Source organism: Lithobates pipiens, unplaced genomic scaffold (genome assembly GCF_037356315.1).
Source record: "Lithobates pipiens isolate NorthernLeopardFrog02 unplaced genomic scaffold, aLitPip1_a1.2 Scaffold_25, whole genome shotgun sequence".
NCBI lineage: Eukaryota > Metazoa > Chordata > Amphibia > Anura > Ranidae > Lithobates > Lithobates pipiens.
In genome coordinates, this window is record NW_027507787.1 from 225,516,454 (window position 1) to 225,537,498 (window position 21,045).

Consider the following 21,045-nt stretch of genomic DNA (forward strand, 5'->3'; position numbering starts at 1 on the left):
GGATCATGTTGTCCTTAGTGACCCAGAGGACTCCGGACCGAATGCCTCAGCTAACTTACGCTGCATGGCCCCCCTATCCTGCAAAGCCTGCGGAAGGATCCTCGTATTCTTCGGATCAAGAAGAGGGACCATTACTAGCTGGCCACTCTCCTTTATCCACAGTACAAGGGTAAGGTTGCCGACCTTATCTTGCCATTGCAGAGGGAGCAGAGGATGAGACATCTCTGGGAGGTCTTGCAGAAAGGTCTGTGCAACGCGTTCCCAGAGACTGGGAGGTTACAAATGCCTGGTCCTGGACAACGTGTTGCTGAGGCATCCGTCAGAAGGAGTGGTGGAGAAGGTGGCCGTCTGACCGATGCGTTCAGACAATTTTTTAGTCCGCAGCCCCAAGGTATGATCGGTTCCAGCAACCATCGCCAGCGTCTGATTTACATGGTGCAGGAATACCTAGGGGCAAGGTCAGACTTGGACACCTTTCCCACTGAAAATCCTCTGGCTTACTGGGTTTTGAGAATGGATCACTAGCCAGAGCTTGCACAGTATGCAATTGAGCTACTGGCCTGTCCTGCATCCAGCGTTCTTTCAGAACGCACCTTCAGTGCTGCTGGTGGCTTTGTTACCGATCACAGGGTGCGCCTGTCCACCGACTCGGTTGATCGACTGACCTTCATAAAGATGAATCAGTCTTGGATTACCCACAGCTACCAAGCACCTGAAGCTGATGTAACCAAATAATTTTTTTTGAAATATCACATCCTTTCAAGGCTGCCTATGCTGATGCTGAGTGACTGTCCTGTTATGTTGACTGTCTATCCTCTTCCTCCTCCGCTGATATCGTGGAAGAACATTTTTGGTTCTGGGTGATGCCACCAGCCCAATTTTTCTGCCCCTGTTCAACAGGGGCGTTTAATTACAATTTTTGATGCAATGCTTTGCAGCAGGGCTCATTCCTGCTCTACAACTAGAGTATATGGGAGAGGTTGCAGTGTCGTGGCACCAGCACCAGTGCCACCAGCCCAATTTTTCTGCCCCTGTTTAACAGGGGCGTTTAATTAAAATTTTTGATGCAACACTTTGCAGCAGGGCTCATTCCTGCACTACAACTAGAGTATATAGGAGAGGTTGCAGTGCCTAAGGCCCAATTTTTTAGCCCCTGTTTAACAGGGGCATGTAATTACAATTTTTGATGCAATGCTTTGCAGCAGGGCTCATTCCTGCACTACAACTAGAGAATATGGGAGAGGTTGCAGTGTCGTGGCACCAGCGCCAGTGCCACCAGTCCAATTTTTCAGCCTCTGTTTAACAGGGGCGTTTAATTACAATTTTGGATGCAATGCTTTGCAGCAGGGCTCATTCCTGCACTACAACTAGAGTATATGGGAGAGGTTGCAGTGCCTAAGGACCAATTTTTCAGCCCCTGTTTAACAGGGGCATGTAATAACAATTCTTGATATAATATTTCACAGCAGGGCCCATTCCTGTGCCCACCGAGTAACTGTGAGGACTTATAGTGTTGTGGCACCAGCACCACCACCACCACAACCACCAAAGGCCCAATTTTTCTACCACTGTTCAACAATGGTATGTAGATACAATTCTTGATATAATCGTTCACAGCAGGGCGCTCCAGCGCCCACTTAGAGTCACTTTGAGGGCTTACAGTGTTGTGGCAACACCAACACCTTGTTCCGCCATTTCTGCAGAGCATATAGGGCAGGCCCCTACTTTCAAACATCCAACCTACAAACGTCTCCTATTTGCAAACAGAAGGAGACAACAGGAAGTGGGGTGAAAAAAGACGTACGGCAAAAAAAATTATACAGGGGTGATAACCCTTCCCTATGTTTTCCAAAAAGCTTAAAAATAGATTTTTTGACTGGAGCTACACTTTAAAAATGTACCAGTTCAAAATTACAAACAGATTCTACTTAACACAACAAACCTACACAGTCCCTGTCTTGTTTGCACCGCCTGTATACTGCTGTTCTGAGTATATAGGGCCTGGGGGCCCCACGTCTTTCCTTTTTTTAATATGGGTACAGGGTTCCCCTTAATATCCGTACAAGACCCAAAGGGGCTGGTAATGGGCAGGGGGGCTATCCATGCCATTTTTCTCAATGATTTTCATCCATATTGCCGGAACCAGATATTACATTAAAACCGCAAGCAGCTTTAAATGACTTTTTTTCCGGTAAATGTCATTTTGTGCAGGGACTGTTCTAAACACAGGAAACATGTGGCACTTCACAGGCATATTATAGACACTCCCCAGGCACGCTATTAAAATTAATATTTCACTTTTTTTTCACTTTAATTGTCATTAAAATCAGTGCTCCCAAAAAAAGGTCAGTTTTTCAAAACATTTTAGGCATTGACCCATGTCCCCTGGGGCAGGAGCCAGGTCCCCAAACTCTTTTTAGGACAATATCTTGCATAGTAGCCATTAAAATTAGCACTTTTAATTTCAAACGTTCGAGTCCCATAGACTTCAATGGGGTTCTAAAGTTCGCACAAATTTGCGGTCCGTTCAAAAGTTCTGGTGCGAACCGAACCGGGGGGTAATCGGCTCATCCCTATTCTATACATTGGCTTATTGCATACCACTGGAAATATGCATCAGTACCTCTAACCCAGCTGAAAACAAGAATAAACAACATTAACCTCATGGAAAAAAATATTTCATACTTTATACAACACAAAACATTTATTTGACAAGAAATGGGACCCATGGTTCACACTTTCGGAACACTTTTTAAACCTCAAATAAACAATATCTTTAATTAGAGGCCACTAAGGAATAAAAACGGTCTATATATTTCAATGACACTCTGATTGTATGTTGGTCAATCCTAGCAATGTACTTATATCATTCACTGTATACGTTATCTTCATTTTCCTTACTAGTAAAACCTATTTACTGTATTTCTCTTGATATATGATATTGCGTTTTGTACCACTATTTTGTACCTAAAAAAAGTTTGTAAACAAAAAAAAAAGAAAGCACTTAATTACATGACAACCAGGCAACCAGTATTTTCATTTTTTTAGCTTGGCAGTCATTCAGCATGTACAGTGGATATAAAAAGTCTACACATCCCTATTAAAACGTCAGGTTTCTGTGATGTAAAAAAATTAAACATAGATAAATCATCTCAGAACTTTTTCCACCTTTAACCTCTGGCCAACCAGCGCACACTGATTTACGTTGGCAGAATGACACTGGTGGGCACCTGCCGCGGTCCCCGTGACCGCGGGTCCCGCAAACTGGATGTCCACCGGGTGCCCGCGATCATTTCACAGATAGGAAGAACGGGGAGATGCTTTTGTAAACAAAGCATTTCCCTTTCTGTCTAGTGACAGGACAGTGATCACAGCTCCCTGTCATCAAGAGCAGTAATTGCTGTCCTGTGTGTTGAAGTCCAGCCCCCTAACAGTTAGAATAACTCCCTAGGACACACTTAACCCCTTCATTGTCCCCTAGTGGTTAACTCCTTCACTGTCAGTGTCATTTACACAGTAATCAATGCATTTTTATAGCAACAATCGCTGTATAAATGACAATGGTCCCAAAATAGTGTCAAAAATGTCCGATCTGTCTGCCATAATGTCACAGTCCCGATAAAAATCACAGATCGCTGCCATTACTAATAATAAAAAAAAAATGACATAAAACTATCCCCTATTTGGTAGGTGCTATAAATTTTGTGCAAACCAATCAATATACGCTTATTCATAGTTTCATAGTTTCATAGTTAGTTAGGTTGAATAAAGACACCAGTCCATCCAGTTCAACCTGAGTGAGTGTCTACAAATGTCCCTATCCCTGTACATTGCACACTCACGCTGGTCCCTACCCTCCAGGAGCCCACAATCCAAGGTCCCCATTCATATACTAGGGCCAATTTTGGATGGAAGTCAATTAACCTACCTGCATGTCTTTGGATTGTGGGAGGAAACCAGAGTACCTGGAGGAAACCTACACAGGCACAGTGAGAACATGCAAACTCCAGGCAGGTAGTGGTTGGGATTTGAACCAGCGACCTTCTTACTGCTAGGTGAGAGTGCTAACCACTACACCACTGTGCTGCCCCAATTACATACATATTGGCCTAAACTGAGGAATTTTTTTTTTTCATATATATTTTTGGGGGATATTAATTATAGCAAAAAATAATGCGTTTTTTTCAAAAGTGTCACTCTTTTTTTGTTTATAGCTCCAAAAATAAAAACCGCAGAGGTGATAAAATACCACCAAAAGAAAGCTCTATTTATGGGGAAAAATGGCGTCAATTTTGTTTGGGTGCTACGTTGCACAGCCATGCAATTGTCAATTAAAGCGGTGCAGTGCCGAATCGCAAAAAGTTCTCTGGTGAGGTGGTGATCTTCCGGGGCTGAAGCAGTTAAAGGAGCTGCAGGAATATACAAACAACAAAAACAAACACAAAAATAAAAATGCTTTTATTTAGTAGGAGTAGGCTACAACCCTGTCAAATATTAATTTCTTAAAAATTTTCCTCACTTCCTGTCTGCTGAAACTGTGGTCATTAGGACAGAAAGCAACGATAAATCTCTTTAATGAAATCCCAAAAAGCAGGAAAAACCCAATATGGTTTCTAACCCTTCCCTACTTTATCCAAAACTAGAAATAATGTTTTTTATCATACAATTATACATCTCACCTTTGTTTTGTTTTTTAACATTGATTTCTAAGGAGCCAAAGTCTTGTATAGATCCCATATAAATCACCTGTGCAATAAAAAGGTAATAATTAACTGTGTGAATAAATAACAATAAAAGAACATAAACCATTCCTATTGTGTGTATGTGGTACACTTATGCCTTGTACACAGGATGAGATTATCAGATGAATGTTTTTTTTTTATAAGAGGTTACTAAAGTTACAAAAATTATTTTACAACAGAATAAAAATTTGAATGTGATGATACAGTATATATTGCATTTTATTTGTATTGAATTTTCAGTTGACAACTGTACTGATTAAATGAAAATCGCAGGAATAATTTTGAATGAATTGTTATGATTGGCTCTAAAAAGCTGTGTACTAATGATCAGATTATCGTACGATTCCTGCTAAAGCATTAAAGCGGTATTTTTAGGACAATTTTCTCATTGTGTCTATGGCCCTTTAGGGGCTAGCTATAAAATTTAGACATGTGCAATTTGTTTAGTTCCGAAATTCGTTTTTTAACGAATTTTGACAAATTTGAAAACCTGTTTAATGAATTCTTATGATTATTCTTAAATTTGAATATTCGACAATTCGTAAATTTGTAAATTTGAAAATTCATAAATTCTGAAATTTGGAAACTCGTAAATTTGTAAATTCGAAATTCAAAAATCCAAAAACCCAAAAATTCAAAAATCTAAAATAATAACTAACTAATAAAAACGTAACTATCACTAAGTATTAAATTATAGGTATTGGAATTTCCTTTCAAATTTGGCTGTTAGTGAACGTAACGAATATGAATTTATCCGAAGTTACAAATTATCTGAAGTAACGGATACCACATCTAAATGAATGGAATGTAACAAATTAATAATAATAAATAACAATAATAATAAAAACTATTTATTAATATTATTGTTATTATTATTATTATTATTATTGAAGTTATAGCAATAGGTGTCCCAAGTGCTTGCAGCCAATCTGCTAGCAGTACACCACCATCTGATTTTAGCAGGCAAATTTCCCTACCCCAGTTGCTGAACCGTAAAAAGACATTTGGTCCCAGCCATCCATATGCTCAGCATCTAAATGCCAGCTTGGTCAAATTGCTAGATTTTTAATATAATATTCTTGATATAATTCAAAGCAGGGCCTGTTCCTGCGCCCACTAAGAGTAACTGTGAGGGGTTACAGTGTTCTGGTACCACCAAAACCAAAGGCCCAATTTTTATGCCCCTGTTTAACAGGGGCATGTAATTACAATTTCTGATATAATATTTCACAGCAGGGCCCATTCCTGCACCCACCAAGAGTAACTGTGAGGGGTTACAGTATTCTGCTAACACCAACACCTAAGGCCCAGTTTTTCTGCAGAGTATATAGTTCAGGCCATATAGTATATATACTGCTGTTCAGAGTATATAGTGCCTGGGGGCCTGGGGGAACCCAATGCCATTTTTTTTTTGGTGCGGGTTTCCCCTTAAGGGCCTGGTATGGATTTTGAGGGGGGCATTCACAATAATAATTTTTATTTTTTTATTTTTAGCACAGAGTTCCCCTTAGTATTCATACCAGACCCAAAGGGCCTGGTAATGGACTGGGGTGGGGGACCCATTTTTGATTTTATCTATATTGACAATGCAATACAGAAGTTTTAAATTACATTTTTTCCTTTAGAAATGTGGTACTGTTATAAATATGGGAAGGATGCGCTACTTTACAGGCATACTACGGACATCCCCAGGCACGATATATAAAGGCATATTTCATTGATACATGTCCCCTGGGGCAGGACCCGGGTCCCCAAACACTTTTTATGGCAATAACTTGCATATAAGCCTTTAAAAATACATTTTTATGTTCGCTTCCCATAGACTTGAATGCTGTTCGCACAGATTTTTTTGCCTGTTCGCATGTTCTGCTCTGAACCGAACTGGAGGACATTCGGCTCATCCCTAGTCCTGACCAGATACCTTGGGCTGGAGCACCTCCCTGCTATTACCTCTTATTAGTGTCCATCTGTGTTATAGGAGGAATCCTTTAGTTCTCCCATAAAGAGGAGTGTATTTCTCCCATGGTTGAGAAGTAGGATCTTTCATTCTATGAATAGTTTCGGACTCACTGATAATGGGGTACTTTGACGCATTAGTGGGCTTAAGCTCCATATGGTCATGTAGTGTGACTTAATCACACAATCACTCACCCCCCGGTCAGTCAGGTGGTCGGTCGGGCCCACATTTACCCCATCTATGGTGCAGGCAGCGTTTCCCTCTGAGTGGCAGCTTCCCTTGCACCAGGGCAGCCGTGCTCCTCCTCCCTCCTCCACAGCCAATAGGATCGCTTCTCCTTTTGGCCAACCAGGAAATGGGTCCCAAGACCTGCTTCCTGATTGGCTGGGAGGAGAATTCATGCATCCGGCGCCCCGCATGTAGAGTAGATTAGGGGCCGGACACATGGATGGACCCCTTAATGGATGGGCTGCCACTGGCTTGGGGTGTTTTTTTGTTTTTTGTACAGTTGGTTTAATTGGATGCGGGTATACACTGGATAATTTCAGCTGCTATTTCGCTCTTGCTGGGTGTCTAGTGCATCCCTGTGCCTTTAAGGAGAGGTGGGGTCCCTCCAGGCAAACCTGCCCCTAATCTATCCACCAAGGACATGCAGTCAGGGGAGGCAGGGGAGGCAGGGCCATGAACATAAAAAAAAAGCTTTCAGGGTCGCAGCTCAGCGACCTGGGGTCACAGAGACCCCAAATTGGGGGGGGGGGGGTGCCCAGGAATCGTCACTGTCTGTCTCCATAAAAAAAAAATATTGAGCACCAGCCGCCATTGACTGTACATGTTTTCTCACTAAAGGTTTTTAGAAATGGGAATCATTTCTGGAAAAATGTAAAATTGGGAAGAAGCCCGGTTGGTTGCTACTGGCAACAGCTTCCCTTTAAGTCTCTCTTTTATTCAGTATATTCTGGCAGGTGAAGCTGAATGTGTTTCTTTGTACACAGTGCATAATAATAAGACTCTCACCAGATAATGGAGATCTAGGTGTTCATACTCCTCCTTAAGCTCTGTGTGTTTGATGATATATTCCACCTGGACCTCCTGTTCTCCACCACATGGCAGGACCTTGTCCACGGAGTGCAGCTTCAGGAAGCTCTTGCTTTTGGAGTAGAAGGGATAAAGTGATAGGTACGCTTGTCCATAGTCAGGCCTAAGGAAGCCGGTTACAAATTGTGGGTACTCCGGTCTTGTTTTTGTCTGTTGAAAAACGTATATATAAGTGATTAGAAACTACAAGAAAAAAACATTTTTTAAACAGTTTCTTTTAAAGAGTAACTCCACTTTTACAGGTGATCTATGTACATTGCATGGATTTTAATAAACTTTATTGCAGATTCCTACCTTTTGTTTTTCTGAAGTAATAGCTGTTTCTCTGTGTCCGTGTGTAAAGTGCCTGTTATGCTGCGTACACACGATCGGAATTCTCGTCGTAAGAAGCTCTGATGGTTTTCCCGATGGAATTCCGCTCAAGCTGTCTTGCCTACACACGGTCACACCAAATTCCGATCGTTTAGAAGTTCAGCACTACGTATGGCACCCTTTGGGCTCCTTGTGCTGATCTCGTGTTTATCGTGTGTTTAGTAGAAGTTTGGTTAGAGACAAATCGCACTTTTCAGACTTGTGCTTCAGATCGTTCCTGCTCTACAGTTTGTGCTTGTCGGTGCGTATCTGCCTATCAGTGCGTGTAGTCAGTTTGCATTTGTTTGTCATTGTGGACTATATCTTTGCTGTGTGAGATCCGGGAGAATAATCCTGATGATTTCAGGGATTATCTCCGGATGACGGACCCCGTTTTTCACCGTCTGCTGGCTTTGCTGACCCCTTATATCACCAGGCAGGATACCTGCATGCGGCAAGCCATCACTCCGGAGCAGAGGCTCATTGCCACATTGCACTACTTGGTGACAGGGAGAAGCCTTCAGGACCTCAAGTTCGCGACAGGGATTTCCCCCCAGGCTCTGGGAATCATTATTCCAGAAACCTGGTCTGCCATCATACAGGTCCTGCAGAAGGAATATATGAGGGTAAGTTTTCTCCTTTAACATCACATTCTATGTATTTAATGTTTGCTAATGTATTGTATTTCTTTCATCATTCTATAATTAACATAATTGTAATAAGCTGGGAATTTCCTCTTTGTCCTCATGCATGTTGGATTTTTGTATGCTCCTTTTTTGTCCTTCATGCATATTTGCCTTCACTAACCCCCCCCCAGCATGCTATCCGAGGCCCATATACTCCTATAGTCTAGTCAATTAACAATGTATTTTGTCAGCTCCATTGTAATGCTTTACCCTAAAGACCCCCTAAAATGTTTACAAATGTAATTGGTGTCCTTAAATTCATGCAGAGTGCCAGAGGCTTTTTTGGGGGGCCCAAAATCATTTGGAACCCCCCTCCCCCCAACCGCTAAGTCAGCTGATAGCAATCCTCTATCTGCTGACTTTGCCAAACCCAATACACACTATACCTACCTCTTTTGTGGTCAGATTTATGGATGAATTTCTCCAAGCATGTAGTGCAAGGGCCTGCCTGAATACTTTCAAATGCTACTGTTTAAATGTTTCTTCTCATATTATTATCTTGATAGGTAATTGCAGAATCTACAAATGTGCTTCCATTTATTAATTTGTTTTGATGCCACTTCTTATTACCTGTCCAGTGGGCTGCCAATAGTCTAATTAAGGAGGGGCTGACCAAAGTAACACACATTACTTTGTTATTACTCCATTACATAGTGGAGAGGGTGGTTACCTGTCCAAAACATACCCCCCCCCCTAAAATATTAAAATTAAAAATTTACAAGGGGCCATCAGAGGGGGTGAGGAATGTGATAAGTGGACCTTATATTTTAGCCTTTAAATACTCTTTACAAGAAATGTTATACTGATGTTGGGCAACGATGTTTGTGTCTAATCTGCTTGTAATGTTTCTGTGCAAAATTACTACTGTATTTATCGGCATATAACATGCACTTTTTCCCCTTAAAATCAGGGGGAAATCATGGGTGCGTGTTATACGCCGATCCCCCCGCCGATCTGCTGATCTGCGCTCTGTGGAGCACCGCCGACATTTACCGAGCTGAGCCGAGTGTACTGTGTACTCGACTCCACTCTCAGTTACGCCCAGTCCCGCCTCCTAGCCTTTACGTCCCGCCATTGGCCCGGTGTTGTGTCCATCACAGGAGCCAGGACAAGGGGTGGGACGGGGGCGTTACTGCGAGCAAAGCCTAATAGCAGAGTACCCTCGGCTCGGCTTGGTCTATGTCGGCGGTGGGAGGAGCCGAAGATCTCAATGGCGGCGGTGGGAGGAGCCAAAGATCTCGGTGGCGGTGGCGGGAGGAGCCGAAGATCTCGACGGCGGTGGCGGGAGGAGCCAAAGATGGCGGCGGGAGGAGCCGAAGATGGCGGCGGCGGCGGTAAATTTAAAACTAACCATACTGCAATTTTGTGGAAGGCTGCAGGGGGACAGTGTAGGGCTGCAGGGGGACAGTGTAGGGCTGCAAGGGGACAGTGTAGGGCTGCAGGGGGACAGTGTAGGGCTGCAGGGGGACAGTGTAGGGCTGCAGTAGAACAGTGTAGGGCTGCAGGGGGACAGTGGAAGGCTACATTGATGGGCATTTAAAATGTAAGGTTTTTTTCCTTAAACTTGCCTCCTAAAAGTTTTTTTCCTTAAACTTCCCTCCTAAACTTGCGGTGCGTGTTATACGCCGGCGCTTGTTATACACCGTTAAATCCGGTAATTTGATTTTTTTGTTTGACTCTGCAGTTTCCTTCAACACCACAGTAATGGCAGACTGTGGCCTCCCAGTTTGCCCAGCAGTGGGATTTTCCTAACTGCAGAGGGGCAATCGATGGGAAGCACGTCCACATCGTCCCACCACCCCATTCAGGGTCGTACTATTTTAACTATAAGGGGTTTCATAGTATCGTGTTGATGGTGGTGGTGTCTGTGACATATGAGTTTCTATATGTGGATGTGGGGAGGAATGGCCAGATGACAGATGGAGGAGTATTTACCCAGACCGAGTTTTACAGACGTCTCGAGAGTGATGGCTTGGGATTACCACCCCCGGAGGAGAATGTCGAAGGACTGCCATTGAAAAAAGAAAATAGTTGGGACTTTATATGAGGCCATGACTAAGGATGAGCCGAACACCCCCCTGTTCGGTTTGCACCAGAACCTGCGAACAGACCTAAACTTCGTGTGAATTTTAGAACCCTATTAAAGTCTATGGGACTCGAACGTTCAAAATCTAAAGTGATAATTTTAAAGGGTAATATGCAAGTTACTGTCCTAAAAAGTGTTTGGGGACCTGGGTCCTGCCCCAGGGGACATGGATCAATGCAAAAAAAAGTTTTAAAAACTGAAGTTATTTCAGGAGCGGTGATTTTAATAATGATTAAAGTGAAACAATAAAAGTGTAATACTCCTTTAAATTTCGTACCTGGGGGGTGTCTATAGTATGCCTGTGAAGGGGCGCATGTTTCCCGGGCTTAGAACTGTCCCTGCACAAAATGTCATTTCTGCAGGAAAAAAGTATTTTAAAATTAAAATCACTTGCAGCTATAATGCTCCTTCAGGTCTGGTATGGATATTAAGGGGAACCCTGTGTCAAATAAAAAAAAATTGACGTGGGGGCCCCCCTAAATATCCATACGAGAGAGCGCCCCCCCTCCTGAACCGTACCAGGCCACATGCCCTCAACATTGGGAGGATGCTTTGGGGGTCTGTGCCCCTCAAAGCACCATGTCACCATGTTGATGGGGACAAGGGCCTCATCCCCACAACCCTGGCCAGTGGTTGTGGGGGTCTGCGGGCGGGAGGCTTATCAGAATCTGGAAGCCCCCTTTAACAAGGGGACCCCCAGATCCCCCCCCCTGTTTGAAATGGTACGGGTGTAAAAAGTACCCCTACCATTTCACAAAGAAAGTGTAAAAAATTGTTAAATTAAAACAAACACACTTTTGAAAAATTCCTTTATTAAAAATAAAAAAAATAAAAAAAATATTCCAGCAGTGGTAATCCACTCTTGCTATCCAGCAATGGATGATCATCTCTCCGGGATCCAGCAATGGCTGATCTGATCCAGCGACGGGTGATTTTCAGTCCAGCGCAGTCCATCCATCCATCTTCTGTCTCCACTGTCGGAGAAACTGCGGGATCCCAGTGCTTGACGTTTCTTATATTAGGAGGGTGGGGCCACCCGTCACCTGACCCCTCCCCCTCTGACGCTAGTGAGGGAAGCCAGGCTTTCCCCAATGACATATGGGTGACCCCACCCCCCCCTCTGATGTAACGGAAACCTGCAAATATTTATTTGATATCCAATAGGGGCACAATGCAATAGATGATACAAATATTATAACAATAAATAAGGTACAGAATAAATAAAACATGATTGGTCTATCACATCATAGTAAAATTAGTAGCATAGTAGACACTGTAGCACATAATTAATAATAGTAGCATCAGCAGTACACCCAACATAGAAATAACCAAAGTTGTATTAAATCAAATTGATGACTCAAACAATCAGAATCCATGGTATGCACATGATAGCTGTGATATGACATCAAGTATGAATTCTCAACGCGTTTCGTGGAAGTTTGTCCACTCATCAGGAGCTGCTAAACAGGGAATATCTATACGGAATAATAATGTGGTAATTAATGGTAATTAATTACAATAGGAAGAGAGGGAGCAAAAACTCTGGTTCAAACACTCTTACCTATGAATAAATGAGTAGAATTGTAATAAAGTGTAAATGATGATAATCTTGATGATGGGAGGCACCAGGGGATGGGTTCCCCTGATGATGGGAGGATCCCCTAAAGTCCCACTGCCCTGCCTGCCCCCATTTCCCCGTTCTTTTTGAAGGACTGCCATTTGTCTTCGTAGCAGATGAGGCTTTTGGTCTGGGAAATCATGAGGCCATTCCCCCAGAGGACCCTCACCTCTGAGAAGAGGGTTTTTAATTACCGGCTGGCCAGAGCCAGAAGAGTTGTGGAAAACACGTTTGGGATTCTGGCTAGCCGGTTCCGCCTGTTTCAAACGGCCATTAATATGGCGGAATACAAACGTAATATCATCGTGTTTTCTTGTTGCATCCTGCATAACTTTATGAAAAGAAACAACCCAAATGATGTGGTCACAGTTGGGCCTGACCCCGGACTTCAACAAACAATGGCATCTCTGGAAGCGACCCATCCTGGCTTGCCCCCCCCCCCCCCAAAGCACCCGTGAAGTGCGACAAGATTATGTGCAATATTTTTTGGGGAGGGGGCCATTGCTTTACCAGCACATGTTAAATACATTTTACATTTAATCTGCAAAAATCTGGATTTTGAATTCCTGCTTGTGTTTCTTTTTTCTGTCTCCTAGTGCACTTGCAGTACCAAGTGGTTTGTACATTATTATCTAAACCCATTGGCACTGTAAACACCAATTTAAACACAAAAAATGGTATTGATCATTGAAAGAAGAAGCCACACATTGTTGAGTATAAATCCTTTTACCCCGTACACATTCACATGTGTGTTGTAAAACATTTTTTTGTAAAAAAAATATAAAATTTTGAGTTAGCTACATATTTTTTTGTTTTAAGGTTACATAAACAGCCATGTTTCAAAACAGAACATACACAACTCTGGAACTTACAAAGTTCAACATTGAAAAACTTTTAAAAGGCAAGATCACACATTATATTGTCCAAAATGTGTGGATCTTGCCTTCAACAGCTGGGGTGAAGTCACCCCTTTAAAAGCCTAATTTTGAAGATGCACACAAATTGTGAGTCAAACTGGGGATTTGCATTCTGATCCCATGCCTAATGTCAACATGTGCTATCTCCCCTCACGGGGGACAAATGAACGTGTTTTGGGGGTGCAACCCCTTCCTCTCACCTGCTTGAGTTTTGAGGAAGGGGTTGCAGGCATAAAACACGTACATTGATATCCCCTGATGGCAGATAGCACATGTTGACATACTGTGTGCATCTTCAAAATTTGTTTTATTTTTTAATGTAAAAATTTAGGAAAAAAACACTAAATAGTGCCAATTTTTTGTAAAATGTAATTCTTCCAAGGACATCAATCATGTTCTTAAGTTTTACTTCAATATCCATAGTTTTCTGTTTGATAATGTGTAAATCCTGACTGCACCACATGATGTCCTGGATTAGCCTTTGGGCGCTGTCACTGATGAAATTATCTGAATGTTCTTCCACAACCTGTACATCACCTAAAAATGAAAAAATAAAAATACACCATGTATTAGAAATATGCAAGCATACATCTCTTCCTACCTGAAGCTGGGGTGTCAGACACTCACCTGTTGTGGTCTCAGTCTCAAGCACCTCTCCTTCCTCTACATCCTCTGGTTGTGACCTCTGTCCCCCTTGTTCAGGAGGTGCGGGGTCCCTGGTGACCTCATATTTCCCGATTATTTGCTCCCCTATGAGAATGAAACAAAATGTATACTTAGTAGACATGTGCAGAGTAAAATATTTCGTTTCGGAATTTCGTTTTCGTCCGAAAACGTAATTTATTTAGTTACTCCCGAAATTCGTTTTTATTTATTTCGTTTTTCGTTCAAAAATTGCATTCGTCCGAAAATCCACATGAATTACGGTCGAATCTGTCTTGGAAGGCTTATGGTGTCTGTCGAATGTATAAAGAAGATTCGACGGAGCTAACTATATAGCATACTTTAGAACCCTATTAAAGTCTATGGGACTCCAACGTTCAAAATCTAAAGTGCTAATTTTAAAGGCTAATTTGCAAGTTACTGTCCTAAAAAGTGTTTGGGGACCCGGGTCCTGCCCCAGGGGACATGTATCAATGCAAATAAAAGTTTTAAAAATGGCAGTTTTTTCGGGGGCAGTGATTTTAATAATGATTAAAGTGAAACAATAAAAGTGTAATATTCCTTTAAATTTCGTAGGGGGGGGTTGTCTATAGTGTGCCTGTGAAGGGGCGCATGTTTCCCGTGCTTAGAACTGTCCCAGCACAAAGTGTCATTTATGCAGGAAAAAAAGTCCTTTAAAATCACTCGCAGCTATTATGAATTGTCGGCTCCGTAATACAGAGAACACTCATTGAAAGTCATTGATAAAAAAATAAATTAATTAATTTAAAAAAAAGCGTGGGGGTCCCCCAAATTCAATTACCAGGCCCTTCAGGTCTGGTATGGATATTAAGGGGAACCCCGCGTCAAATTTAAAAAAATATTGACGTGGGGTTCCCCCTAAAAATCCATACCAGACCCTTTATCCGAGCACGCAACCTGGCAGGCCGCAGGAAAAGAGGGGGGGATGAGAGAGCGGCCCCCCCTCCCTCCTGAACCATACCAGGCCACATGCCCTCAACATTGGGAGGATGCTTTGGGGGTCCGTGACCCCTCAAAGCACCTTGTCCCCATGTTGATGAGGACAAGGGCCTCATCCCCACAACCCTGGCCGGTGGTTGTGGAGGTCTGCGGGCGGGGGGCTTATCAGAATCTGGAAGCCCCCTTTAACAAGGGGACCCCCAGATCCCGGCCCCCCCCTGTTTGAAATGGTAAGGGGGTACAAAAGTACCCCTACCATTTCACAAAGAAAGTGTAAAAAATGGTTAAATAAAACAAACACACTTTTGAAAAATTCCTTTATTAAAAATAAAAAAATAAAAAAAAGATTCCAGCGGCGGTAATCCACTCTTGCTATCCAGCGACGGACGATCATCTCTCCAGCGATGTCTCATCTCATCCAGCGCAGCGATCCTCCATCCTTCTTCTGTCTCCTCCACGGAGACACTGCAGGCATTCCGGCGGCTGACGTTTCTTATATACGGAGGGCGGGGCCACCCGTCACCTGACCCCGCCCCCCTCTGACGCAAGGGGAAACCCGGGGTTCCCCGTGATGTATGGGTGACCCCGCCCCCCTCTGATGTAACGGATGCGGGTCACCCCTACGTCACAGGGAACCCCGGGTTTCCCCTCCGTATATAAGAAACGTCAGCCGCCGAAATGCCTGCAGTGTCTCCGTGGAGGAGACAGAAGAAGGATGTATTCGCTGCGCTGGATGACATGAGACATCGCTGGAGAGATGATCGGCCATGGTTGTGGGGATGAGGCCCTTGTCCTCATCAACATGGGGACAAGGTGCTTTGAGGGGTCACAGACCCCCAAAGCATCCTCCCAATGTTGAGGGCATGTGGCCTGGTACGGTTCAGGAGGGAGGGGGGCCGCTCTCTCGTCCCCCCCTCTTTTCCTGCGGCCTGCCAGGTTGCGTGCTCGGATAAAGGGTCTGGTATGGATTTTTAGGGGGAACCCCACGTCAATTTTTTTTTAAATTTGATGCGGGGTTCCCCTTAATATCCATACCAGACCTGAAGGGTCTGGTTATGGATATTTAGGGGGAACCCCACGTCCAATTTTTTCTTAAATTTGAGGCAGGGTTCCCCTTAATATCCATACCAGACCTGAAGGGCCTGGTAATTGAATTTGGGGGACCCCCACGCTTTTTTTTTTTTTTTTTTTTTATCAATGACTTTCAATGAGTGTTCTCTGTATTACGGAGCCGACAATTCATAATAGCTGCGAGTGATTTTAAAGGACTTTTTTTTCTGCATAAATGACACTTTGTGCAGGGGCAATTCTAAGCACGGGAAACATGCGCCCCTTCACAGGCATACTATAGACAACCCCCCCCCCTACGAAATTTAAAGGACTATTACACTTTTATTGTTTCACTTTAATCATTATTAAAATCACTGCTCCCGAAAAAACTGCCGTTTTTAAAACTTTTTTTTGCATTGATACATGTCCCCTGGGGCAGGACCCGGGTCCCCAAACACTTTTTAGGACAGTAACTTGCAGAATCTTTTCTCTCTGTCAAATCTTTTTTCTCTGTCGAATATTTTCTCTATATAATCTTGGACTAATAGAGGTAAGGTTAAGCACATTCGACCACAGGTTCTATAGACACAGATTGTTGTCAGAGTCATGTCGAATCTCCTATTCTATATCGAACTGTTGTAACAATGAAAACGAAAATAAAGCATTTATTTATGTCGGTTCTTTCGTTTTTCGGATTTTGTGCTTTCGTTATCGTTTGTCAAAACGAAAACGAAAATAGCTGAAATTCGGACGAAAATGCATTCGGACGAAAACGAATGCACATGTCTAATACTTAGCACACAGATATTTGAGGCAACAAATATGAATGATAAACATTGCTTGGAAGTGGGGTACAATTGTCTGTTTGGGCAGAATTACAAGCGGAAGACATGATTTATTCCCTTACTAAAGCTGGAATACTTACCTTTTTTGGGCCCCCAAGTATCCAATGGAGTACCTGTGTTTGACACCCCAAAAAGTTTGTTCTGGTGTCCCACACTAGTGCACCTGAGTCCAGATGTGTAAACAGCTGCTGACTGTCATCTCCATACATTACACTGAATCTAGTTTGCTGTTCCTTCTAGGTTCAAACACATCTAGACAACAATGTCTTAAACCTCTTTTATTAAATTAAAAAATAACATGAACAAATGTATTTAACCAGGTATCTGGGAAAACATTGCATTTATTTAGTAAATTAACGATGTGTACTACGACCGTTTACTGTGCGTATGAACATGAAAGTAGACATTTTTAAATGTACAACACCATAAAGAAAAACACATGGCACAGCATGCACTATTAATAATAATAATAGGATCACACGACAAATACTTACTTTTTCGAAGAACTTTCTTGATCTTTCTATACTGATCATGCTCCCTTAATTTGAGGTCCGACCAGCATTTCCTCAATTGATCCTTGGATCGTCGTACCCCAAAATTCCTGTACAGACTCTTCACAACTTTAGTCATGATCTTGGCCTTTCTGAGATTTGGGTTTGGGTATGGACCATAATTTCCATCATAGTCATTCCTCCTCAAGATGTCGACCATCTCCAACATCTCAGCCAAGGACATATTTGTGGCCTTAAATCTCCTCTGGGATCGGGACGTTTCTGGTTCCGGGCTTTCCTCCACCTCGTTACTGCTATCATGCACCTGTTGTGTCTCCGCCATGTTCCTCTCCCACTGCGACGAAAGAGACGGGACGGGGAATATTCTAGAAAGAACATCAGGGGCGGGTGACGTGGGCGGAGTTTCATGCATACGCAATGTATATAAAGCTTAAACACGTGTATGTCGTAACTACGTTCTGTGTGCAGAGGAAGGAGAAATGGAAGCGACAAATGTTATAACGAAGGTAAGATTTTAACTTTGGTGACATGAGCGGACTATACTGAATCTAGATTGATGCCTATATTGGCTTTTAAGATTATCCTGAGATGAGTGTTTTTGTCTTTTGTTTGGTCTTGCAGAGAAAATGTATCCATTTAAAGACCAAGAATTACTGGGCGAATTCCTGGATAAATATCGTGATATGCACAATTTATGGGAGGTGAAAAACCCATTATATCACAATAAAGCAGCTAGGAAGGCAACGCTGGAGAAGCTGCTTGAATTTTGAAAGACCCGGGCCCCCAATGCAGACATGAGGTCTCTGGAAACAAAAATTGGTAGCTTGAGAAGCACCTATAGGAAGGAGTATCAGAAGGTCCAGCAATCCCTGAGGTCAGGAGCAGCAGCAGATCAGGCGTATGTACCTAGTCTGTGGTACTATAACATGATGCGCTTTCTTGATGACCAGATTGAGGGCAGGGAATCACTTTCAACTCTTCCGGCACCCCTTCCCTCCAGCCTTCCATCCAGCCTTCCAACCAGCCTTCCCTCAACCCCAGCTGAGGCTTCCATGAACCAACCTGGGCATTCCATCCAGGAGGAGATTGAGGAGCCCAGTTGGAGCCAGGTATAGGATTTGTAAACACATTTTTTATGTGAAAATGATGATTGTTAACTAGATATTATTATTGATAAGAAATTAATGATTTAATGATGTACAAGAGCTGAAAATTGTGTGTGTTTGATGAACAAAAAACTAAAGCGATGTCCCTTTTTCATACACAGGAAGACCTCAGCCAGGACAAGGCTCTGGCAAGTGGCACACAGGAGGAGGCAGGGGAAGATGTCAGCCAGGAGGTGGCAGTCTCAGGTGCCTCCCCTCATCCTTCCATACAAAAGGCCCAGGAAGGGGACTAAAACAGAGGAGGCAGCACTCATCAAGGAGTCTAATGACGCCCTGAAATCCCCCCTCGATGCTGTAGAGACCTATGGTATCTACATAGCCTCCAATTTACAGCAAAGGGAGGAGGTCCAACTGCGCAAATGTGAAAAAATCATATTTAAAACTATCCACAAGGGGTTGAGTGGTGAACTAACTGATGACGACCACCTGTGTGCGCTCCCCCATTCTCCTCCTCCTCCTCCTCCTGCCACAGGTCCACCTCCAGAGCCACAGTCTCCAGGGGAGGCTGCAGGGAAGGCTGCAGGGAAGACTGCAGGGAAGGCTGTACGAAAGACAAGAAAGTGATTGCCTGCCTTCAGTCTGGTCTGACAGAACACACAGCCTGTTGTAGTACCACAGCCTGGGTACATATGTCATCTGCTGCTGTTCCTGTTCTCTGGGATTCCTGGACCAGATTGACCTCCTTTCTATATGGACTTCTCAAGCTACCAAGTTTTTGAGCCACAAAGTTCATGTGTGCCTTGGGGGCCAAAGGCTTCGCAAATTCAAGCACTTTCTCCAGCGTTGTAAAATTGTGATTTTATTTTTTTTTGCAGAAAATACTTGCCTATGTGTTTTTCTTCAAATAGCAAATATAAAATGTTTTGGGTGAGTAGGCAGATACATAGAAATAATAAAAAAAATACGTTTGTGATAACATGCTATCAATTTTTGGCTGGCGGGAATTTGGACAGCTAAATTCTGATGGAGCATACACACGGTTGCATTTTCCAATGAAAAGCTCTCATCGGTCTTTTTCTGGCCGGAATTCTGATCGTGTGTACGTGGCATTAGATATGTGCAATTCGTTTCATTCCAAATGAGTTTTTCAAACGAATGAAAACCCGTTTAACTAATCTTTCCCGAATAGTCATAAATTTGCAAGTTCGTAAATTAGAAATTCAAAAATCTGAAAACCCAAAAATTTGAAAATCTGACAAAAAGAACTAACTATTAAATTATAGGTATTGGAATTTCCTTTCAAATTTGGCTGTTAGTGAACGTAACAAATAGGAATTTATCCGAAGTTACAAATTATTTGAAATAACGAATTCCATAGCTAAACGAATGGAATGTAACAAATTAATAATAATAAATAATAATAATGAAAACATTTTATTATTATTTATTATTAATTTGATCCGTTCAGTTTGTTTAGATGTGGCATTCTTTTTTTCGGATAATTCGTAACTTCGTATAAATTTGTATTTGTTATGCTCACTAATAGCCAAATTTTGAAAGGAAATTCCAATTCCTATATTTAAATAGTTAGTTATTAGTAGTTATTATTTAGATTTTTTAGATTTTCTTTCTTTCGAATTTTCGAATTTTTGATTTTTTAACCACTTTCAGACCGGACCATTTTGCTGGTCAATGACCATAGGTCTTTTTACAATTTGGCACTGCGCTGCTTTAACTGGTAATTGCGCGGTCATGCAATGTTGTACCCAAACAAAATTTGCGTCCTTTTTTTCCCACAAATAGAGCTTTCTTTTAAAGGTATTTGACTGACTCTGCAATTTTTATTTTTTGCGATATAAACGTAAAAAGACCGCACATTTTGAAAAAAAATGATATTTTCTACTTTTTGTTATTAGAAAAATCCAATAAACTCAATTTTAGTCATACATTTAGGACAAAATGTATTCAGCCACATGTCCTTGGTAAAAAAAAGTCAATAACTGTATATTTATTGGTTTGCGCAAAAGTTGTCACATCTACAAACTAAGGTAAGTTTTCTGGAATTTACACAGCTTTTAGTTTATGACTGCCTATCTCATTTCTTGAGGTGCTAAAATGGCAGGGCAGTACAAAACCCCCCCAAATGACCCCATTTTGGAAAGTAGACTCCCTAAGGAAATTGATAAGAGGCATGTTGAGCCCATTGAATATTTTTTTTTTTTTGCCTCAAGCGATTGAATAATGAAAAAAAAAAAAATTATTTTTTTTTTACACAAAGTTGTCACTAAATGATATATTGCTCACACATGCCATGGTTATATGTGGAATTGTACCCCAAAATACATTCTGCTGCTTCTCCTGAGTACGGGGATACCACATGTGGTCGACTTTTTGGAAGCCTAGCCGCGTACGGGGCCCCGAAAACCAAGCACCGCCTTCAGGATTTCTAAGGGTGTA

General features: G+C 42.3%; 1 protein-coding gene across 1 annotated transcript in view; it reads right to left on the reverse strand.

The window, feature by feature from the left end:
• Nucleotides 1-21,045, reverse strand: part of LOC143929828 (alpha-2-macroglobulin-like) — a 217,504-nt gene that overhangs the window by 132,449 nt on the left and 64,010 nt on the right. The window contains exons 13-14 of the mRNA XM_077453804.1: nt 7,714-7,944; nt 4,680-4,746 (exon numbers count right to left, since the gene is read on the reverse strand). Of these exons, the coding sequence (XP_077309930.1) occupies nt 4,680-4,746; nt 7,714-7,944 (298 nt within the window). The remainder of the gene's footprint in view (nt 1-4,679; nt 4,747-7,713; nt 7,945-21,045) is intronic.